The sequence below is a fragment of the Coregonus clupeaformis genome, chromosome 24, assembly GCF_020615455.1.
Source record: "Coregonus clupeaformis isolate EN_2021a chromosome 24, ASM2061545v1, whole genome shotgun sequence".
NCBI classification, from domain to species: domain Eukaryota; kingdom Metazoa; phylum Chordata; class Actinopteri; order Salmoniformes; family Salmonidae; genus Coregonus; species Coregonus clupeaformis.
In genome coordinates, this window is record NC_059215.1 from 9,472,741 (window position 1) to 9,494,787 (window position 22,047).

Here is a 22,047-nt window from a genome sequence, read left to right on the forward strand (position 1 = left end):
AATTTGACATACGCACAAAAAGCTTATTTCTTTCAAATGTGGTGTACAAATTTTTATTTTTCTGTCTGTAATAAAGCCCTTTTGTGGGGAAAACTCATTCTTAATGGCTGGGCCTGGCTCCCCAGTGGGTCAGCCTGGCTCCCAAGTGGGTGGGCCTATGTCTGCGCCCCTGCCCAGCCATGTGAAATCCATAGATTAGGGCCTAATTTATTTATTTCAATTGACTGATTTCCTTATTTGAACTGTAACGCAGCAAAATCTTTGAAATTGTTGCATATTGCGTTTATATCTTTGTTCAGTATAGATGGACAGAGCCCTAAAGCAGCTGACATAGGGTGCGTCCCAAATATCGCCATATTCCCTACATAGTGCACTACCTTACTGCTGTTTACTGAGGACTGCAGTGTCTGGTATAATTAACATGCTGATTGAGTAACCTCAGTGACAAGTGAAAAAATAACAAGTTGATACAATAGTATCATCCAGTACAATAACAGGTACTCTCCAAGGTCCTGAAAGTTCATATGAAATTGATTTATTTTCCAACAACACTAAGTATGGACTACTATAAGCCTATATGTTGTGTGCAGTAGCTATATCATATATAGCCAGTTTACAGCAGCACACGTTATTCTATTAAAATAAAAAGATAATTACACCAAATGCACTGCATGAAGCAGTTAGTTACATTGTATAACGTCGCCCTTACATGCAGCATGAATCAAATTCTGCAAGTGCTACACCAAAGATAAATGTCACCTAGAAAAGACACCACTCCAGATTTTCGACACTTATCCATTTGTGTGCCTGTATTGACCCATAATTTGATCACTCAATAGCCTTAATAATATCATTCCCATTCTTTAATAATAGCAATACGTTACTATTAATATTTGCAGTAGGGTATTCTGAAACTGCTATGTGCTATGATGTGCTAATGGGACAGCTGCCTGCCTGCCTTGATTTATCATAATGCAGAGTGGGGGAGGGGGCACTTTTCCTCTGCAGCACTGCAGGTACGGAGCCATGGTCAGGACAGAAAACACTTGAGGTATCGGAGCTGCAGAACAGCCTTTTACCCGCTAATAATTCTCTGTCCATGGTCCTGCACGGTCCCGGTGGCGCTCACTACCCGGGTACTGGTTCGTTAGGAAGAAAGGGCGCGCCAAATTAGGCGATACAGAGCTGCTCACCGCTCCTGGTGGTTCTCAATCTAATCTGAAAGTAAAGAGCTGTAGTAAAACTACCTACCCTCATGAAAAAACAGGGGACTGTATAATGCAGGGTCACTGTGGGCGTGTTAGGTAAATACAGTAAACTAGCGCAGACAGACAGAGCAACAAGCGGTTTGCTTCAAATAAATAATTTCGATATAGACTGGAGCTGACATTTACCACTGGATATAACGGCTCATTTGAAGGCTTACCCTCTTTAAGTGACAATGAACTGAAGTAGGCTACATATCAGGCTCCGTCGAATATTTTCTGCAAAAGATCAAATCAAACGAGAGAAAAAACTACTTGTACAAAACGTTTACAGACCTCAGTTTGGTTGTTGGTCAGCAGTTGAAAATTACAAAGTAAAAGCGAAATGTATTAATAGTAATGAGAGCGCCAAGGGGGCGCGAGCTTTTAAAAGCTCGACAGCCAGAGGGGAAAACTAGGGCATCTGTTTACCACGACGTCTACTCGCAACAATGTATTTTATTTTACTGCAGGCTAGTGGGGAACTGAGAAGAGAGAAGCGCAGGAGGGGAAGGAGGGGGTAGGAGAGAAAGAAGTGTAGGGGAGGGGGCTATGATAGAAAGAGTAGTGAGCGGCCTTTATCGCTCGCTCTCTCTTCCCTCGCGTCGCTCTTCCACTTTGTTGTATTGTTGATGAGTGCTCTATTGATCTTCTACACACACCAAGGATATTGTTTTACTCATAGCGTCATTTAATAGCAAGAAACTGTGAGAATTGGGAAACTGTGCACATGAGTGAAATGCAGCATGCTTGGACTTTGTTCAGGATGCCAGTGAATGACATCTGCTTTTCTTAAAGAGAAGGGAAACAGGCTTTTCAGGGGGACTCTACCAATGGAAAATGAAGTAGAAGGTTAGATGTGTTTAGAATATTTTTGTTGTGGTGTATCTGTGTGTTATCTACCGGTGACTAACAGGAGAAGTTAAGTTACACACGCTTTAGACTTTTTACTCCAAGGCTGACTTCAAGACGAGTAATAACATGTCAGGTTCAGCAGTCTGTCTTGTCGTTTAGCCTACTATTGTTGAGAATGTTTTGTTGTGTTCTTTCTCAAAATGTTTAGTGTTACTGTCTGTGACTGTCTCCATCATTTCACACTGTAGCAGTAGAGTAGTTGTTGTGGAACTAGCTTGTATCGCTGTACTTTTTTAATCTTTCTCATTATATGCCAGAATCTTTTTTTGCATAGTCAATTAAACGGTAACTTAGTATTTGTTTCAGCACTATCCTTAACATGCAAGGGCTTCAATTTGCAGCATGGGTTTACAGCTTACTATCATATCATAAGTTTTACTCACAAAGAAAGATTATCGACAGTTTATTTATAGCCTACGAACGAGATACTATCAAAAAGCCTGAAAACCAGCATGTGTCTTTAACTCTAGTGCCTTCTGCCGGTAGCAAGGGGGGGATTCTTTCACGTGTAGGTGAAATAAGTTGCTCGGCTACTAGAGATGCCTTTTTAATGACTGTTACACTTGAAATACTTTGTCCCATGGCTTCAGCGATATGCTGCAGAAGTGTTTTGTTACTACATAGCTTTTCACGGTTTTCTAATAGCGCATTTCCCTCCTCTTGTTAATCATGTGTTTTTAAAGGTCTAGCGCAGTCAGGCTAGGAGGCATACGAATCCTGTTGTTCGGTCATGCTATCCTTTTAGCTAAATCATATGCATCTTGCGTGTTTCTGCATGCTTTCAATGGCACAGGACACAGATGTGAAATTGGTTTGGTCTTGTTGTATTAGCGCGTGAGAACTACTAAAGAAGTCAGTTACTATTCATTAGTTTTCTAGCATCAAGAAAGCACGCAAAAGATAGCCTGCTGTAGCCCACCTGATCAACTTGATTTTCAGTTTCAGAACGACGATGCCATGGACAGCGAAATTAGCGCTCGTGTATTGTGTAAAGTCTTGTAGAACGTTTTCAGAACCACGGGGCTTTGGACAGCGACTCTAAAAGTTGAGACAGGTATGCTTCAGAACCATGATGCTATGGATAGCGACATTAACCCTTGTGTATTGTGAAAAGTCTGCAGGGCACATACTATAATATTATTTTAGCTCTTCCAGTCATGTTTAATAACTGTACAACAGTTCTGTTGGTTTGAATGTACACTCTGAATGTAGCCTATCACTCATGGACAATATAGGCCAATTCCCCTCTCCAAAAATATACTTGTTGCTTGTCTATTCTTTACCCACTAAAAAAGCCCTGTCGAGTTGGTGTTACATGACTCAGAATAACAGAACTTTAGAGTAGCAAGTTGCATGCAGTTTATGCTGTAAGAAACTGACATTGGTCGATGTAAATTCTTTACACTAATGATGACAAAACACAGAAACCAGAGAAGCTATTATTATTTGCCAACCATAGTTTGTTTCAAATGTAATTGTAATAATAATAATATACTGATGCAGGAGTTTGTCCATTTAGAAATGTTTCATGGAACAAGAGCAGCTCCAGTGAAGTGGAAATGCTTACCAGGGCATGGCTTTACCCCAGGGCATGGAAATGGCTCTTTAGAGAAAATGGCTAATGCTTCCCCTTAAGCTGGGAGGCAATTTGTGATGACCCAATTCAAGTTCACACACATAGTCAACATGACTGAAGTGTTTAGCAAGATGTAACATTCCCTTTAACTTTCTCTTAACGTTTTTGAGCAAATATTGTGTGTGTGCCTCTTCCATACCTTTACCATATCATTTGCGGTCATTCTTAATAGCTAACCCTTTACTATCACCCTTTACTCAGGCTGAGCACAGTATACTGTCAATAGTTGTGTGTTTCCAACACAACAGTGCGGGCTATAACTTGCAGAGATGATGTCATAAAGATATCATACCTCAAGTCAGAACTATTACTGACACTGACAGATGACTTTACACTGCTGTGACACATGCAGCGATTTAGGACTTCTGTTTGGCTGACTAACAAGTGTAAGCTGTGCTTTTATATAGCTGCATGAGGTATTGTGTTGTCATTTATCATAGTGTCATTCCATGTGTCATGTTTATGATCGAATTTTCATGGTTTTAGGGCTACGATACTGTAGGGCTATGAAACCAGAATTTACTGTAGCTGAGCTGTGTTGTATGAGCGGCAGGTAGCCTAGTGGTTAAGAGCGTTGGGCCAGTAACCAAAAGGTCGCTGGTTTGAATCCCCGAGCCGACTAGGTGAAACATCTGGTGATGTGCCCTTGAGCAAGGCACTTAACCACAATAGCTCCTGTAAGTTACTCTGGATAAGAGTGTCTGGTAAATGACTAAAATGTGAAAAATAATGTGGTGTAATGGACTTGGTGCGTGCGCTAAAGCACACTAACTACAGGTCAGATTGCAGCTCTTAAAAGTGTTTAAAGGGACCTCTAACACAATTGATGGAGTGCAGTCTTGCTTCTTACTCTACCCATTTGACTAGTTGTTTTTCCTCCAAATAGTCATCATCATTTGGTTTTACTTTTGTGGCTTCAAGTATAAAATACATTGTATGCATGCAGTTTTCTGTATGAGTGCAATTCATTCTTATGACATTCAGCACTTGTAAATTACTCAGCATTGATTATGTTTTGGACAGTAATTCCAGAAGCATTTTGTCCAGTCAACATTTTGTGGATCTGTTGGTTAACATTGCGGATGGTTGGAAACCTGTTTGCCAGCAGCATTTAGAAACTGGGCAGCCTAATAGTCTCTGTCTTGATCTATGAAAAGCCTGCATTCTCAAGGACTATGGACAGGCGCTTGTTGATTGATTTTGTGCAGTGGCTCTCAGTCCTCCTACCATATAAGCCAATGGAATGTTGTGGGGCAGAACACACAGGAATGAGAAACCTTGGTCATTAAATACTAGTTAGTTCATCAGTAAGAGTGAGGGTTCAACTGCAGACTCAAATCTCAAATCAAAGCCAGAAATGTTGTTGTCTTGTATGTTGTTGTTTTTTCGCCAGCACTACCCAGCTGATTCAAATCAACTCAAGCTTTGATTATTTTAATCTGCTTTGTAGTGCTAGGGCAAAAACCAAAATGTGCACCCAGGGGGCCCCAGCACCGAGTTTGGGAAACCCTGGTCTAGGCCACAGGCTGATGGACTATATCACTGCAATGATCTCACTACTATTGTATAATTTACTATCCTGCCTCCATCTGATTATTCAAAACACTACAGTTATGTAGGCAAATGGGAAGTTAATGAATGACTTTTGTTGTCTGTTGAGCAGTTCTTTATCTCATTGAAAATGTCCTACATATTAGAACTATTGCTAAGCAAAGAATATACATGTACAGGTCTAGTGTGACTTCTTATGTGCCACATTCTACAGTGCACAACATAATTTGCTATAATCATAGGTTATGTGTAGTAATTAGTAAAGTAGATATTTGTCATTTTGTGTAATAGCAGGTAACAAGCAGTAATTCCTCTTTGTGTTGTCTCTTCTCGCGGCATTTCACTGGCTTGTAGTGCAGTCTGAAATATAGAGTACCTCCACAGGCTTGATGTTGAATTTAAATTGACCTGCCTCTCCCTGGGAGCTGGACTGATGCCATGAGGTCAGACACGTGCTACCTGGTTAGCTTATTTACAACCTTGCCAGACAGGACTTCCGTATTAGGAGTAGACAGAGAGACTTATGTGTGAACTATAAAGCATCTGGCCTTTTTTATTTAGACTGTTGAGCTGTTTGCTCCTCTATTTTTATGTATGTAAAATCCTATAGAAGAACCTGTTGCATGAATGGTCGGTTTCTAACTGAATAATACACTGATAGAGGAAATGCTTTGACTAAAGTTGTGTTGTTTTACATTAGTCAATACTAATATGTTGCAACAGAAGGTGAAAAGCCTCAATCTTATAAGGTTTTCTGCTGATATATAGGCTACTGTACTTGTTAACCATTACAGTGCAATCAATGCTAAATAGATTTGCTCCTGCAGAATTGATTTGCGATGAAGGTCCCAGTGTTACAAACCAGTGTTAATATATAGCGAGGTTGGTTAGACCAACAACATTGAAATTACAATAATAAAGCCACATCAATAGACTGCACTTCTACTCTCATTGACCCCTATAATCACTACATGACATTGGATTCTATGTAGTGTTCTCAGTAGGAAATGTCTGGTGTTCTTCTGGTTTTGACCCATGCTGACCCTTGCTGTTGTTTGTGTTGCTTAGTTGGGTTTAAGCTGACACAATTGTGGGGTCAATGTTTTATTTTGAAATAAATGCACTCTCCCAAAGAGAATTGAGATGAAATTTAAAATTGAGAGGAGATTCCCTTATCTTATTTCTGTGGTCTTAATCCTTGGTCTTTTCAAACCTCTCATCATTAACCTATACTCTGTCCAGGAGAAAGAACACTGCACGTAAACCCATTCCAAGCTGAAAGGAGAGGACAACACTATTAAAGAAAAAAACACACAATGGACAGAGCCAACAAAGCTGGTCATTATGCCAAAGAAAGGCAACTTGGCCTTTGATTATCAGTGTACCCATGGGTCCCAGCTGTGTGGGCCTGTGCCAGATGGCCTAGCAACCTCTTCCTTTAGACAGGCACAAATACCAGCTTCTGTCAATCAGGAGAATATACTGCACAATCACAGACTCAGAGAGAGGTAGGAATAGTCTTATTGCTTACCTACATGTGGGGGTTGGCTGGGGTTGGAACTCAGCCTTTTTAGATCAGTATATGTGGGGGTTTGATATAGCCATAGCCTTTCAATTAGGCTACATGTGGGGGTTTGATATAGCCACAGTATTTAACTGATACAGAACATGTGGGGGTTTGATATAGCCACAGTATTTAACTGATACAGAACATGTGGGGGTTTGATATAGCCACAGTATTTAACTGATACAGAACATGTGGGGGTTTGATATAGCCACAGTATTTAACTGATACAGAACATGTCGGGGGTTTGATATAGCCACAGTATTTAACTGATACAGAACATGTGGGGGTTTGATATAGCCACAGTATTTAACTGATACAGAACATGTGGGGGTTTGATATAGCCACAGTATTTAACTGATACAGAACATGTGGGGGGTTTGATATAGCCACAGTATTTAACTGATACAGAACATGTGGGGGTTTGATATAGCCACAGTATTTAACTGATACAGAACATGTGGGGGTTTGATATAGCCACAGTATTTAACTGATACAGAACATGTGGGGGTTTGATATAGCCACAGTATTTAACTGATACAGAACATGTGGGGGTTTGATATAGCCACAGTATTTAACTGATACAGAACATGTGGGGGTTTGATATAGCCACAGTATTTAACTGATACAGAACATGTGGGGGGTTTGATATAGCCACAGTATTTAACTGATACAGAACATGTGGGGGTTTGATATAGCCACAGTATTTAACTGATACAGAACATATGGGGGTTTGATATAGCCACAGTATTTAACTGGTACAGAACATGTGGGGGTTTGATATAGCCACAGTATTTAACTGATACAGAACATGTGGGGGTTTGATATAGCCACAGTATTTAACTGATACAGAACATGTGGGGGTTTGATATAGCCACAGTATTTAACTGATACAGAACATGTGGGGGTTTGATATAGCCACAGTATTTAACTGATACAGAACATGTGGGGGTTTGATATAGCCACAGTATTTAACTGATACAGAACATGTGGGGGTTTGATATAGCCACAGTATTTAACTGATACAGAACATGTGGGGGTTTGATATAGCCACAGTATTTAACTGGTACAGAACATGTGGGGGTTTGATATAGCCACAGTATTTAACTGGTACAGAACATGTGGGGGTTTGATATAGCCACAGTATTTAACTGGTACAGAACATGTGGGGGTTTGATATAGCCACAGTATTTAACTGATACAGAACATGTGGGGGTTTGATATAGCCACAGTATTTAACTGGTACAGAACATGTGGGGGGTTTGATATAGCCACAGTATTTAACTGATACAGAACATGTGGGGGTTTGATATAGCCACAGTATTTAACTGATACAGAACATGTGGGGGGTTTGATATAGCCACAGTATTTAACTGATACAGAACATGTGGGGGGTTTGATATAGCCACAGTATTTAACTGATACAGAACATGTGGGGGTTTGATATAGCCACAGTATTTAACTGATACAGAACATGTGGGGGTTTGATATAGCCACAGTATTTAACTGATACAGAACATGTGGGGGGTTTGATATAGCCACAGTATTTAACTGATACAGAACATGTGGGGGTTTGATATAGCCACAGTATTTAACTGATACAGAACATGTGGGGGTTTGATATAGCCACAGTATTTAACTGATACAGAACATGTGGGGGTTTGATATAGCCACAGTATTTAACTGATACAGAACATGTGGGGGTTTGATATAGCCACAGTATTTAACTGATACAGAACATGTGGGGGTTTGATATAGCCACAGTATTTAACTGATACAGAACATGTGGGGGTTTGATATAGCCACAGTATTTAACTGATACAGAACATGTGGGGGTTTGATATAGCCACAGTATTTAACTGATACAGAACATGTGGGGGGTTTGATATAGCCACAGTATTTAACTGATACAGAACATGTGGGGGTTTGATATAGCCACAGTATTTAACTGATACAGAACATGTGGGGGGTTTGATATAGCCACAGTATTTAACTGATACAGAACATGTGGGGGTTTGATATAGCCACAGTATTTAACTGATACAGAACATGTGGGGGGTTTGATATAGCCACAGTATTTAACTGGTACAGAACATGTGGGGGTTTGATATAGCCACAGTATTTAACTGATACAGAACATGTGGGGGTTTGATATAGCCACAGTATTTAACTGGTACAGAACATGTGGGGGTTTGATATAGCCACAGTATTTAACTGGTACAGAACATGTGGGGGTTTGATATAGCCACAGTATTTAACTGATACAGAACATGTGGGGGTTTGATATAGCCACAGTATTTAACTGATACAGAACATGTGGGGGTTTGATATAGCCACAGTATTTAACTGATACAGAACATGTGGGGGTTTGATATAGCCACAGTATTTAACTGATACAGAACATGTGGGGGGTTTGATATAGCCACAGTATTTAACTGATACAGAACATGTGGGGGGTTTGATATAGCCACAGTATTTAACTGGTACAGAACATGTGGGGGTTTGATATAGCCACAGTATTTAACTGGTACAGAACATGTGGGGGTTTGATATAGCCACAGTATTTAACTGATACAGAACATGTGGGGGTTTGATATAGCCACAGTATTTAACTGGTACAGAACATGTGGGGGTTTGATATAGCCACAGTATTTAACTGGTACAGAACATGTGGGGGTTTGATATAGCCACAGTATTTAACTGGTACAGAACATGTGGGGGTTTGATACAGTAGCAGCATAGAGATAATGCTGAGGTCCAGCAGGGTTGATTGGCATTAACAGACACACAGGTTGGTATGTGACTGTGAGGAGGATTAAAGGTGTCAGCCCACACTCTGTCAACCCATAGCTCTACACAGAGAATGTAAACACAGGGGGCCCCAGCAGTCCATTTGTCTTAAAGAAACAGTCCTGGTCTGAGTCTAGCTCTTTGTGATTCAGTGTTGTTATTTGTTAGTAACCAGACTATTCTCTTTCACTCTTAAGAACACTGGGGTCCCAGCAGACTGCCTGGACTTCTAGCAGATTCTAGCCACATCAATGGCCAGACACAGCATGGCTTTATAGTGACGCCTGTAGGGAGGCTGAGGAGAATCTGGTGGAATGAAAGTTCAGTCGCAAATACATTTGTAGTAAAACTGTGGATAAGTGGGGCAGAATATTCATCATTGATGCATAACTAGTCTCCTGTGGCCTTCCACATGCCTTCCACTCCATGCTACTACATCATACATTGAGAGCTAATTAACTGCAGATACACTATATATACAAAAGTATGTGGACACCCCTTCAAATTAGTGGATTCGGCTATTTCAGCCACACCCGTTGCTGGCAGGTATATACATTCGAGCACACAGCCATGCAATCTCCATAGACAAACATTGGCAGTAGAATGGCCCCGGTCCGGTCAACTGTAAGTGCTGTTATTGTGAAGTGGAAACGTCTAGGAGCAACAACGGGTCAGCCGCGAAGTGGTATGCCACACAAGCTCACAGAATGGGACCGCAGAGTGCTGAATCACGTAAAAATCATCAGTCCTCGGTTGTAACACTCACTACCGAGTTCCAAACTGCCTCTAGAAGCAACGTCAGCACAAGAACTGCTCGTCGGGAGCTTCATGAAATGGGTTTCCATGGCCGAGCAGCCGCACACAAGCCTAAGATCACCATGCGCAATGCCAGGTGTCGGCTGGAGTGGTGTAAAGCTTGCCGCCATTGGACTCTGGAGCAGTGGAAACAAGTTCTCTGGAGTGTTGAATCACGCTTCACCCTCTGGCAGTCCTACCTGCCCCAATGCATAGTGCCAACTGTACAGTTTGGTGGAGGAGGAATAATGGTATGGGGCTGTTTTTCATGGTTCGGGCTAGGCCTTCATAGAGCCCTGACCTCAACCCCATTCCTCAATCCCATTGAACACCTTTGGGATGAATTGAAACGCTGACTGCGAGCCAGGCCTAATCGCCTAACATCAGTGCCCGACCTCACTAATGCTCTTGTGGCTGAATGGAAGCAAGTCCCTGCTGCAATGTTCCAACATCTAGTGGAAAGCCTTCCCAGAAGAGTGGATGCTTTTATAGTAGCAAAGGGGGACCTACTTCATACAAATGCCCATCATTTTGGAATGAGATGTTCGACGAGCAGGTGTCCACATATTTTTGGTCATGTAGTGTAAGTGCTTGATAAGCTCCTTGTACCTTGTTTGCCCAATCTATCACAGAGTTACCTAATGTCTTCAAAATAGATTCATATAAAACAGTGTGTCTGTGTTGCGCTCTCTCAGCCTGGGCAGTGTGTATCTGCAGGGAAATAGATACTGGCCTGTCCTCATATCCCTCGGCTAGGACAGAGAGCTGTCCTCTACTGCACTGCATCCTCCAAACCTGTGGCTCAAGTCCTCACACACATTACTTGAAGCTTTGGACTTTAGACTATACCTGAAGTGTTTATATTTGTACTGTTGTTCCAATCTCACTGATTAAGGTGTTATGTAGTGTCTATGTAGTGTCTATGTAGTATCTATGTAGTGTCTATGTAGTGTCTGCACTGGCTGTATAGGATGAAGGAGCCTGTAGAATGTTGGCCTGTTGGCCTGTTGGCCTGTTCTTCAGTTCAGCCCAGCAGCTCAAAGAGCGAGAGCAGATGGCTGACATGTCACAGAGCTGTGACAGATCAGGGGGGGCTGCAGGGTGACACTCAGGAGACCTATAGACCAACTACACTGTCAGCAGGGACCCCAACACATATGGTCCCTGAGTGCTGTTAATGAGAGTCACAGTAGAGCAGAGGATGATTGGGATAGGTAGAGGTGTTGTCACATTCTCCATATGCTTAGCATGCATGATCCTCACTGACCTTAGAGGGCTCAGGTAGTGGTGTTATTATATGGTTCACATGATCCTCACTCACTCTAGACTAGAGGGCTTATCAGGGGTGTAAAGGACAAGATCTGGAGGGCATAGATTGTTATGTAGAATACAAGAGCTGCCTCCTGCAGTTCAGTTTGTCTTTTAAACAAAACCATAATTCACTCAAACACACAAACACACAAAAAGTGATTAGTGAGTTACTGTTGATATAATGTGCCAGGCTCCCTGTCAGTCAGAACTCTGTGGCTCTGCTGCCGAGCTGTGAGAGTGACAGTGTAGACATGTGCTATTACACACTGTCAAGAGAGGGAGGGACAAAGCACGAGGAGGGTGTTGGTGATGTCAGAGTGTTGTTGTAGTTCTGTTTTCGCTGGCCGCACACTCCCCTCTTTCCTCCCTCCCTCCCTATCCCTCCCTCCCTCCCTCCCTCCCTCCCTCCTCCCTCCCTCCCTCCCTCCCTCCCTCCCTCCCTCCCTCCTCAATCCCCCTCCCCTCCCCTCCCCTCCCCCCTCCCCTCCTCCATCCCTCCTCCCTCCCTCCCCTCCCCTCCTCCATCCCTCCTCCCCCTCCCCCTCCCCTCCTCCATCCCTCCTCAATCCCCGTCCCCTCCCCTCCCCTCCCCCTCCCCTCCTCCATCCCTCCTCCCCCCCTCCCCCTCCCCTCCTCCCCCTCCCTCTGCAGTATACGTGCACACATTCAGAGCAGCAGGTGGCGATGACATCATCTGCACTGCAGCACACTGCAGCACTGGGTCTGAACAAAGACTAGTCAGCTAGCCTGGTGCTGCCGCTAAGTCCTCTCCTCCTGCCTCTGCCACCGTTTCTCTTTCCCCCTCTCTCCCTCTCTCGTCCTCCCTCTCTCAGAGAGCATAACCCTGGTGCCTAGACATGCTACAGGTCTGTGACCTACCTAACCCCCTCTCACCCATTCCTTCCCTCTCCTACCACTAGGGTATAGGCTGGCTGACGCACCTCTGCAGCCCTCATCATCACCTTGCCCTTAGCCACCTATGGAGAGGTGATGAAAGGTATCACTGTTGGGGTTTGTAATTTAACAGTGTCTGCGATGGCTGGTGACAGGATGAGCGCTGTGGAGAGACACAAGGATGGTGTGTGGGATAAACGTCCGTTTGCTATTTTCTAACTACCACACATCATCAGGAATAGCAGTAATTTACTGGCCATTGATTGTATGTTTTTTCTTGTAACAGTAACAATTACTTGACCTGTTTTTAGATTGACTTATAGGGAACCCAAGCATGACATTCATTCTCCGATGAGTGGAGTGCTTCTGCCTTCGACTGACTGCCAAGATACGGCAGTAGTGTAAATGTCACAGGGTCCATGCTGTGGTGGCTCCCCGCTTAGGAAGTTAATTACTGCAGTGTCCCCTCTGGAAAAAGAAAATATCTACGAACATTATTATAACATAGTGATGGAGAATTACATATATATCATATTTTTTTCCATTGTGTGCTTTTCTGCCCTGTTATTTTCTTGCCCTCCCATTCATCAATAAGTCAATGCCGCAGGAAGGAAAAAACCATACACACACAGGCATGTTCCTGTCGCTTAGTTACCCGGCAGCAGGTTGCCACAGAAACGGCCTCACAGTGGCTAAATGAGGAATGCTAATGCAGTGTTCCACACTCCTGCTGCAGTGGGCTCACTGTCTGGGCATCACACCCCACTGTCTGTGCACAGCAGTCTGTGTGGGTGTATGCGAGTGTGTGTGTGTGTGCGTGTTTGAGCATAGAGTTCTCTCCTCTAGTGCGGCAGGTAGCCTAGTGGTTAAGAGCGTTTGGCCAGTAACTGAAAGGTTGCTGGTTCGAATCTCTAGCTGACTAGTTGAAAAATCTGCCGAAGTGCCCTTGAGCAAGGCACTTAACCCCAATAGCTCCTCTAAGTTGCTCTGGGTAAGAGCGTCTACTAAAGTGTGAAAAATAATGTGGTGTAATAGATTAACTACAAGTAAGATTGAAGCTCTTGAGAGTGTTTAAAGGGACCTCTAACACAGAGTGCAGTCTTGCTTCTTACTCTACCCATTTGACAACTTTTTTTTTCTCCAATTAGTCCTCATCATTTGGTTTTACTTTTGTGGCTTCAAGCATAAAATACATTGTATGCATGCAGTTTTCTGTATGAGTGCAATTCATTCTTATGACATTCAGCACTTGTAAATTACTCAGCATTGATTATGTTTTGGACAGTAATTCCAGAAGCATTTTGTCCAGTCAACATTTTGTGGATCTGTTGGTTAACACTGCGGATGGTTGGAAACCTGTTTGCCAGCAGCATTTAGAAACTGGGCAGCCTAATAGTCTCTGTCTTGATCTATGAAAAGCCTGCTTTCTCAAGGACTATGGACAGGCGCTTGTTGATTGATTTTGTACAGTGGCTCTCAGCCATCCTACCATATAGGCCAATGGAATGTTGTGGGGCAGAACACACAGGAATGAGAAACCTTGGTCATAATATACTAGAGTTAGTTCGGAGTGAGGGTTCATCTGCAGACTCCCCTCAGAGTGTGTCTAAGGCCCTGTGTCTGTGTGTGTGTGTGTGTGTGTGTGTGTGTGTGGTTAGACATGTTGTGTGGTTAGACATGTTGTGTGGCTGGACATGTTGTGTGGTTAGACATGTTGTGTGGCTGGACATGTTGTGTGGTTAGACATGTTGTGTGGTTAGACATGTTGTGTGGTTAGGCATGTTGTGTGGCTGGACATGTTGTGTGGTTAGACGTTGTGTGGCTGGACATGTTGTGTGGTTAGACATGTTGTGTGGTTAGACGTGTTGTGTGGTTAGAAATGTTGTGTGGCTGGACATGTTGTGTGGTTAGACATGTTGTGTGGCTGGACATGTTGTGTGGTTAGACATGTAATGTGGTTAGACAGTACACAATCTCATACTGTATGCCATGTGGTTACTTATAGACTTTCTGTACCATATGACACTAGTACTACTAACCAGGGATCACTGATATGTGTTGACCAAATGGTGCTGACGTGTGTGTATGTGTCTGTGTTACAAAGTTCTTCCAATTTATACAGATGCCTTTATAGGTACCATATGGCAGTGCAGTACTAACTGGGTGTCACTGATGACCATATATTATACTGTAAGTCCATGGATGCTGACGTGTGTGTTATGTGTCTATGTTGCAGATAACCAGTTCAGAATGTCCATCCTGGAGCGCCTGGAGCAGATGGAGAGACGGATGGCAGAGATGGCCTCCCATCACCAGCAGAGCAGTGGAGGAGGTGCAGGGGCAGGAGGAGGAGCAGGGGGAGCAGGTGGTGGAGGAGGAGGAGGTGGTGGTGGTAACAACAGCCAGACACAGGTAAAGTACATCATACAATAGGAAATGTGCTATTTAATTGTATGTACTGGATTTGGTAGATATTTGGCTTATAGAGGACAACATGGAAAGAACATACTGTATGTTTCCGTTTTTTTAGGTAAAGTGTTGTAAAGTGTTGGTGTTGTAGTTTAAAGTAACCCTTGTTGTGTTTGTATTTGTTGTCAGTGTGTGTCAGCGCAGGGTCAGGCGGGCAGCAGCTTTGAGAGCCGTGTGGTGGTGGTGTGTGAGAAGATGATGAACCGGGCCTGCTGGGCCAAGTCCAAACAGCTGATCCACTCCAAGACCTTCAGGGGCATGACCCTGCTTCACCTGGCTGCTGGGCAGGGCTACGCCACCCTCATCCAGACACTCATCAAGTGGCGGTGAGTGAGAACCTCAGAGGCCTCTTATTGACTGGTTATAAAAGTAATGTTAATATACAGTACAGAGAGACCCTAGGACCTAGGAATGTCTATAATGGAACTAGTTTAAGACCATAAAATACTATATTAAAAAGTTGTCAATAAAGCATGGATCTATCTATTTTAGCCAGAGTTTAGTCTGGGAGTCTCAGTGTTCTTCTCTACCCCCACCAGCACCAAGCATGCAGACAGTATTGACCTGGAGCTGGAGGTGGACCCACTCAATGTGGACCACTTCTCCTGCACCCCTCTGGTAAGTTATAGAGCACTTTATCTCATGAAACCACTGCAGGGGTCTTCCATAAAGTCTTTCATAAAGACTTCACTTGTAAGATTATATTTTCCAAGAAAGTAAAGTTACTACAGGCATGCTAGAGCCATCCCTCTGTGTCCTCTGACCTGCGACCTCTGACCTGTGTCCCTGCTGTGTTCTCTGTAGATGTGGGCGTGTGCCCTGGGTCACCTGGAAGCGGCAGTGGTCCTGTATAAGTGGGACCGGCGGGCCCTGGCCATCCCTGACTCTCTGGGACGTCTGCCCCTGTCCATCGCCCGCTCCCGTGGCCACACCAAGCTGGCCGAGTGTTTGGAGCAGCTGCAGAGAGAGGAACAGCAGCCTCCTGCACCCCTGCCCCCCACCACACGCATATCCTTCTCCCCCACCCCCCACGACGCACCCACCTCAGACAGCTGGATGGTCACATGGGCCAGCGACAGCGTTATGGCGCCCGGCGGAAAGAAAGGCGGCGCCGCCACCATGACCACCTCCACCACCACCAACCTCAACCCAGGTCAGTGCAGACTGAAGGAGAGGGAGTAACAGAGGCACCACACTGGTATCAGTGGGGAAAATGGGCAATGGAAAATACCTTTAGACAACAAGGTTTTGTTAATATAGTTTGTTTAAACGTCTCTAAAATAGTATCTTGTAACCCTTCTGCAGACTTGAGAAGGCCGCGATCCGAGCCCTCCAACTACTACAGCAGTGAGTGCCAGCGAGACCTGCCCTTGGCCAAGAAACACAAGCCCAATCCAGAGCTGTTCCAGGCCAGGCCCGACAAGGCCAGGTCTGTCCCACTGAGCCTGGAGCAACAGCAGCTCCACAAGCTGTCCTTCAGCCCCAAGACCCTGTCCCCTGAGGGCCTCAGCCCAGACAAGAGCCTCTCCAGTGGGGGAAGCGCTGGAGGAGCCGGGGGAGCCAAGTGGAGCTCTAGGGAGGGTTTCTCCAGCAGGGACTCAGGCAGGAAGGGTTCAGGGGGCTCTGGGGGCAGCAGCCTGGGGAAGGAGAAGCTGGCTAGCAGGCTAAGACAGAGGGAACAGCTGGGGAACATGCTGGTGATGGCTGAGAGAGAGATGGTGGACACTGAGCTGTTCTCCTACAGAGAAGACCTGGAGAACCAGGACTGTATGACGCAGATGGACGACCTACAGGTCAGTGAACTCACCCTACTCTCTACTGTCTCTTTATTCAAGTCTACTATTTATCATACGTTTACTAGAGATAGTTACTGTACTTTTTACCATGTCTTTAGTCAAGACAGTTACTCTACTGTTTACCACTCACTCCACTGCCAACCCTGTCCATCGGCCTGCTCATTGCACTTACATTCACACTAGTTTACCAGACAACTATATCTGTAGGATGTCATAATATCAACATCAAGTCTATCGATCTGGACTGCCAGTTAATAAACATGACAAGAAGATTGAGATTGACCGCCTGCAGCTCTGTTGGGCCATGCCACTGGATGCCCTGACATGTGAAATCAACATACACACACAAACACAGACACACACACAGACCCTAGACCTCCCTGGCAGTGTGTGGACCTCCATCACCACATAATAAACTCCATCCATTGATCGGCTCCCACAGCCAAGGGAGCCTTCTGCCATCCATCACAGTCACACTGCTACTGAGGCTGAGGCTGAGGGTGAGGCTGAAATGAGGCTGAGACTGGGAGATGAGGCTGGGAGATGAGGCTGGGAGATGAGGCTGGGAGATGAGGCTGGGAGATGAGACTGGGAGATGAGGCTGGGAGATGAGGCTGGGAGATGAGTCTGGGAGATGAGGCTGGGAGATGAGGCTGGGAGATGAGTCTGGGAGATGAGTCTGGGAGATGACTGGGAAATGAGTCTGGGAGATGAGTCTGGGAGATGAGACTGGGAGATGAGGCTGGGAGATGAGGCTGGGAGATGAGTCTGGGAGATGAGGCTGGGATATGAGACTGGGATATGAGGCTGGGATATGAGGCTGGGAGATGAGGCTGGGAGATGAGGCTGGGAGATGAGGCTGGGAGATGAGGCTGGGAGGTGAGACTGGGAGATGAGGCTGGGAGATGAGCCTGGGAGATGAGGCTGGGAGATGAGGCTGGGAGATGAGTCTGGGAGATGAGGCTGGGATATGAGACTGGGATATGAGGCTGGGATATGAGGCTGGGATATGAGGCTGGGAGATGAGTCTGGGAGATGAGTCTGGGAGATGAGTCTGGGAGATGAGACTGGGAGATGAGGCTGGGAGATGAGTCTGGGAGATGAGGCTTGGAGATGAGACTGGGAGATGAGTCTGGGAGATGAGTCTGGGAGATGAGACTGGGAGATGAGGCTGGGAGATGAGGCTGGGAGATGAGCCTGGGAGATGAGGCTGGGAGATGAGACTGGGAGATGAGTCTGGGAGATGAGACTGGGAGATGAGGCTGGGAGATGAGACTGGGAGATGAGGCTGGGAGATGAGCTGGGAGATGAGACTGGGAGATGAGTCTGGGAGATGAGTCTGGGAGATGAGTCTGGGATATGAGGCTGGGAGATGAGGCTGGGAGATGAGGCTGGGAGATGAGACTGGGAGATGAGGCTGGGAGATGAGACTGGGAGATGAGGCTGGGAGATGAGACTGGGAGATGAGGCTGGGAGATGAGGCTGGGAGATGAAGCTGGGAGATGAGACTGGGAGATGAGGCTGGGAGATGAGACTGGGAGATGAGGCTGGGAGATGAGGCTGGGAGATGAGACTGGGAGATGAGTCTGGGAGATGAGACTGGGAGATGAGACTGGGAGATGAGGCTGCGAGATGAGACTGGGATATGAGGCTGGGAGATGAGGCTGGGAGATGAGGGGTAGGAGATGAGGGGTAGGAGATGAGGCTGGGAGATGAGGGGTAGGAGATGAGGGGTATGAGATGAGGCTGGGAGATGAGGGGTAGGAGATGAGGCTGGGAGATGAGGGGTAGGAGATGAGACTGGGAGATGAGGGGTAGGAGATGAGGCTGGGAGATGAGGGGTAGGAGATGAGACTGGGAGATGAGGGGTAGGAGATGAGGGGTAGGAGATGAGGGGTAGGAGATGAGACTGGGAGATGAGGGGTAGGAGATGAGGCTGGGAGATGAGGGGTAGGAGATGAGACTGGGAGATGAGGGTAGGAGATGAGACTGGGAGATGAGGGGTAGGAGATGAGGCTGGGAGATGAGGGGTAGGAGATGAGACTGGGAGATGAGGGGTAGGAGATGAGGGGTAGGAGATGAGACTGGGAGATGAGGGTGGGAGATGAGGGGTAGGAGATGAGGGGTAGGAGATGAGGCTGGGAGATGAGGGGTAGGAGATGAGGGGTAGGAGATGAGGGGTAGGAGATGAGGGGTAGGAGATGAGGGGTAGGAGATGAGGGGTAGGACAGCACAGCAATAACAATTATTGTGATCGTTATCATTATCATCACCAACGTCATTGTCTTGACATGACTCATGTTTAATGTTCATTGTTTCCTATAAATAATTCTAAACTTGCACACTCAATACTCATAATGTGGAAACATCTTAGACAATGAAAATAAGAATGCAACAAAATGTTGTACAGTAACCTAAAAGCAGAGTTTACAAGAAAATAGGCAATGATATGACAATGTGCTAAGTGTGTGATCTACAGTATACTCAATCCTGGGTGATTCTCCCCCTGCAGGAGAACATGATGACTCTGGCAGAGCACATCATTGAGGCGACCCCAGAGAGGATCAAGAGGGAGAACTTTGTGGCCCTGGACGGGGTGCCCCTGGACAGTACTGGGGTCAGCAACACCATGAGCTGGTTGGCCAGTTACCTCGGAGACGTGGAGCAGCTTCCCAGCATCATACACCTACGGTGAGCAACACAGCAGAGCCGCACTCTGGACTGAATGTGATCTAGGTCTGGTTTCCTGTACACGGATTAAGCCTATACCTGGTCTAAAAAGCATGCACAATGGAGAATTTGTAGGCTTAATTCTGATCTGGGAATCTGACCCTAAATGTTTTGCAGAAGATTTCCTGTGCTTGACATAGCAGTAGTGTATTGGAACTACACTGAACAAAATATAAACGCAACATGTAGAGTGTTGGTCCGATGTTTCATGAGCTGAAACAGAAAATCCCCCCCCAAAAATCATATGCACAAAAAGCTTATTTAGCTCAGATTTTGTGCACGCATTTGTTTACATCCCTGTTAGTGAGCATGTCTCCTTTGCCAAGATAATCCATCCAACTGGCAGGTGTGGCATATTAAGAAGCTGATTAAACAGCATGATCATTACACAGGTGCACCTTGTGCTGGGGACAATAAAAGGCCACTTTAAAATGTGCAGTTTTGTCACACAACACAATGCCACAGATGTCTCAAGTTTTGAGGGAGCGTGCAATTGGCATGCTGACTGCAGGAATGTCCACCAGCGCTGTTGCCAGAGAATTGAATATTAATTTATCTACCATAAGCCGCCTCCAACGCCGTTTTAGACAACCACGTCTAAGCCCACGACCTCCACATCTGGCTTCTTCACCTGCGGGATTGTCTGGGGGGGACTTATTCTGTTTGGCTGGGCCTGGCTCCCCAGTGGGTGGGCCTGGCTGCCCAGTGGGTGGGCCTATGCCGTCCAAGTCCCACCCATGGCTGCACCCCTGCTCAGTCATGTGAAATCCATAGATTAGGGCCTAATTCATCTTTTAAATTGTTGCATGTTGCGTTTATATTTTTGTTCAGTATATATCTTCTAATAACAACGCTTAGCTGACTACATTTTAAACTGTCACCTCCATCAACCGCCCCTCCCTCTCCCTCTCCCCTTACAGATCTCTGTACAGTGAGCCTCTGACTTTGTCCTCCAATCCCAGCCTCAGCCCAGGGGGGTCTCCCCTGAGGGAGGGGCCCATGGAGAGGCCTACCCTGCCCTCCCCGGCCGACTGGAGCGAGTTCATCCAGGCCTCTAACAGCAAGGTGGAGAGAGACCTGGCCCAGCTCACCCTGTCCGACCCCGAGCAGAGGGAGCTGTACGAGGCCGCCCGTCTGGTCCAAACTGCCTTCCGCAAGTACAAGGTACAGGTCCGGGGCTGAGGTACCACACACAGTAACATACCTGCTGTACAAAAAAAATGTACAGCATTGTTATTAGGACTACCACTGGCACTCTATGTTGATGTGGTGTTGACTTTAATGTTATCAGGTGAAATGTGAAGTTATTAATGGGTCCCTTCAATCTAGAAAGGTTGCTATATAACAAAACTATGTCTTGGTTTGTGTCGGAGTGTGCTGAGTGCACAAGACACTATCTATGCTCACCCAGTAATCGTCAATGGATTATGTTAATTAACACTCATTTGTTATCCCATCTTTCTTTCTCTGTATCTGTCTCACTAAGACACACTCAAACTCTGTGGTCCCTGTGGTTTCAGCATGGGCAAAGTTTGCTTTGAGCAGAGCATGGCCTTGCTTTAAGGAACGACTGCACTGCTCCCTCTTCCCTGCTCCCTATAAGCTCCCCCCCTCTCTCTCTCTCTCTCTCTCACTCTTTAAATAATGTGTGTGGTGCCCGCTGCTGCCTGTTCTTAACCAGCTCCACACACCCCGCCCAGCCTCCCCTTTCCTCGCCCCCGCCCGCCCCACTTCCTCACCTTGCTACCTACCCCCCATAGCTAGCTATAATGAATTTCCACGTCTCAAACTGTTCGCTGTCGTTCACAGTCATCTGTTCTCCCCCTCTGACAGCTGAGACTGGGGAGGAGAGCAACACTGGGCTGGCACCACCACCTACCTCTCTCTTCTCCCATCCCAGGATGGAGCCTCTCCCCCAGCGTCCTCAACCCCAGGTCCTCCGTCTGTCCTCCAGACAACCAGGGCCCTGGGCCCAGGAAGAGACCTCAGGGAGCAGTGGCTCTCTATAATAGACTACTACACCACTTCCTATACTCTGACCTCTGACTTCTCCTACTCTACTCTCTCACAGGGACGCCCATTCAGAGAGCAACAGGAAGTAGCTTCGGCAGTCATTCAGCGTTGTTACAAGAAATACAAACAGGTAAGCTGGGCACAGTTAGCCCCTTACAACACACATGCATGTTTGTACATATTACATTACCTTACAGATAATGGTTAGCGTTTCACTTTATTCAGTTTAGTCCGTTTTTCTAGGCTCAGGCTGATCCTTGTTCATGCCTGTTCATGATTCACAATCTCACCTTTTCTTTGTTTACAAGCTAACATGGATAGCCTTGAAGGTAACATCTT

At 45.7% G+C, this 22,047-nt stretch overlaps 1 protein-coding gene across 4 annotated transcripts in view; it reads left to right on the forward strand.

The window, feature by feature from the left end:
* Positions 1-22,047, forward strand: part of LOC121538500 (calmodulin-binding transcription activator 1-like) — a 543,809-nt gene that overhangs the window by 509,211 nt on the left and 12,551 nt on the right. For 2 of the 4 annotated variants that reach the window (XM_045207028.1, XM_045207029.1), the window contains exons 12-20: positions 14,937-15,112; positions 15,299-15,495; positions 15,709-15,787; positions 15,974-16,322; positions 16,475-16,962; positions 19,478-19,656; positions 20,616-20,859; positions 21,767-21,838; positions 22,017-22,037. In XM_045207028.1, the coding sequence (XP_045062963.1) occupies positions 14,937-15,112; positions 15,299-15,495; positions 15,709-15,787; positions 15,974-16,322; positions 16,475-16,962; positions 19,478-19,656; positions 20,616-20,859; positions 21,767-21,838; positions 22,017-22,037 (1,805 nt within the window). The remainder of the gene's footprint in view (positions 1-14,936; positions 15,113-15,298; positions 15,496-15,708; positions 15,788-15,973; positions 16,323-16,474; positions 16,963-19,477; positions 19,657-20,615; positions 20,860-21,766; positions 21,839-22,016; positions 22,038-22,047) is intronic. The other 2 variants (XM_045207030.1, XM_045207031.1) reach the window with 1 other exon arrangement.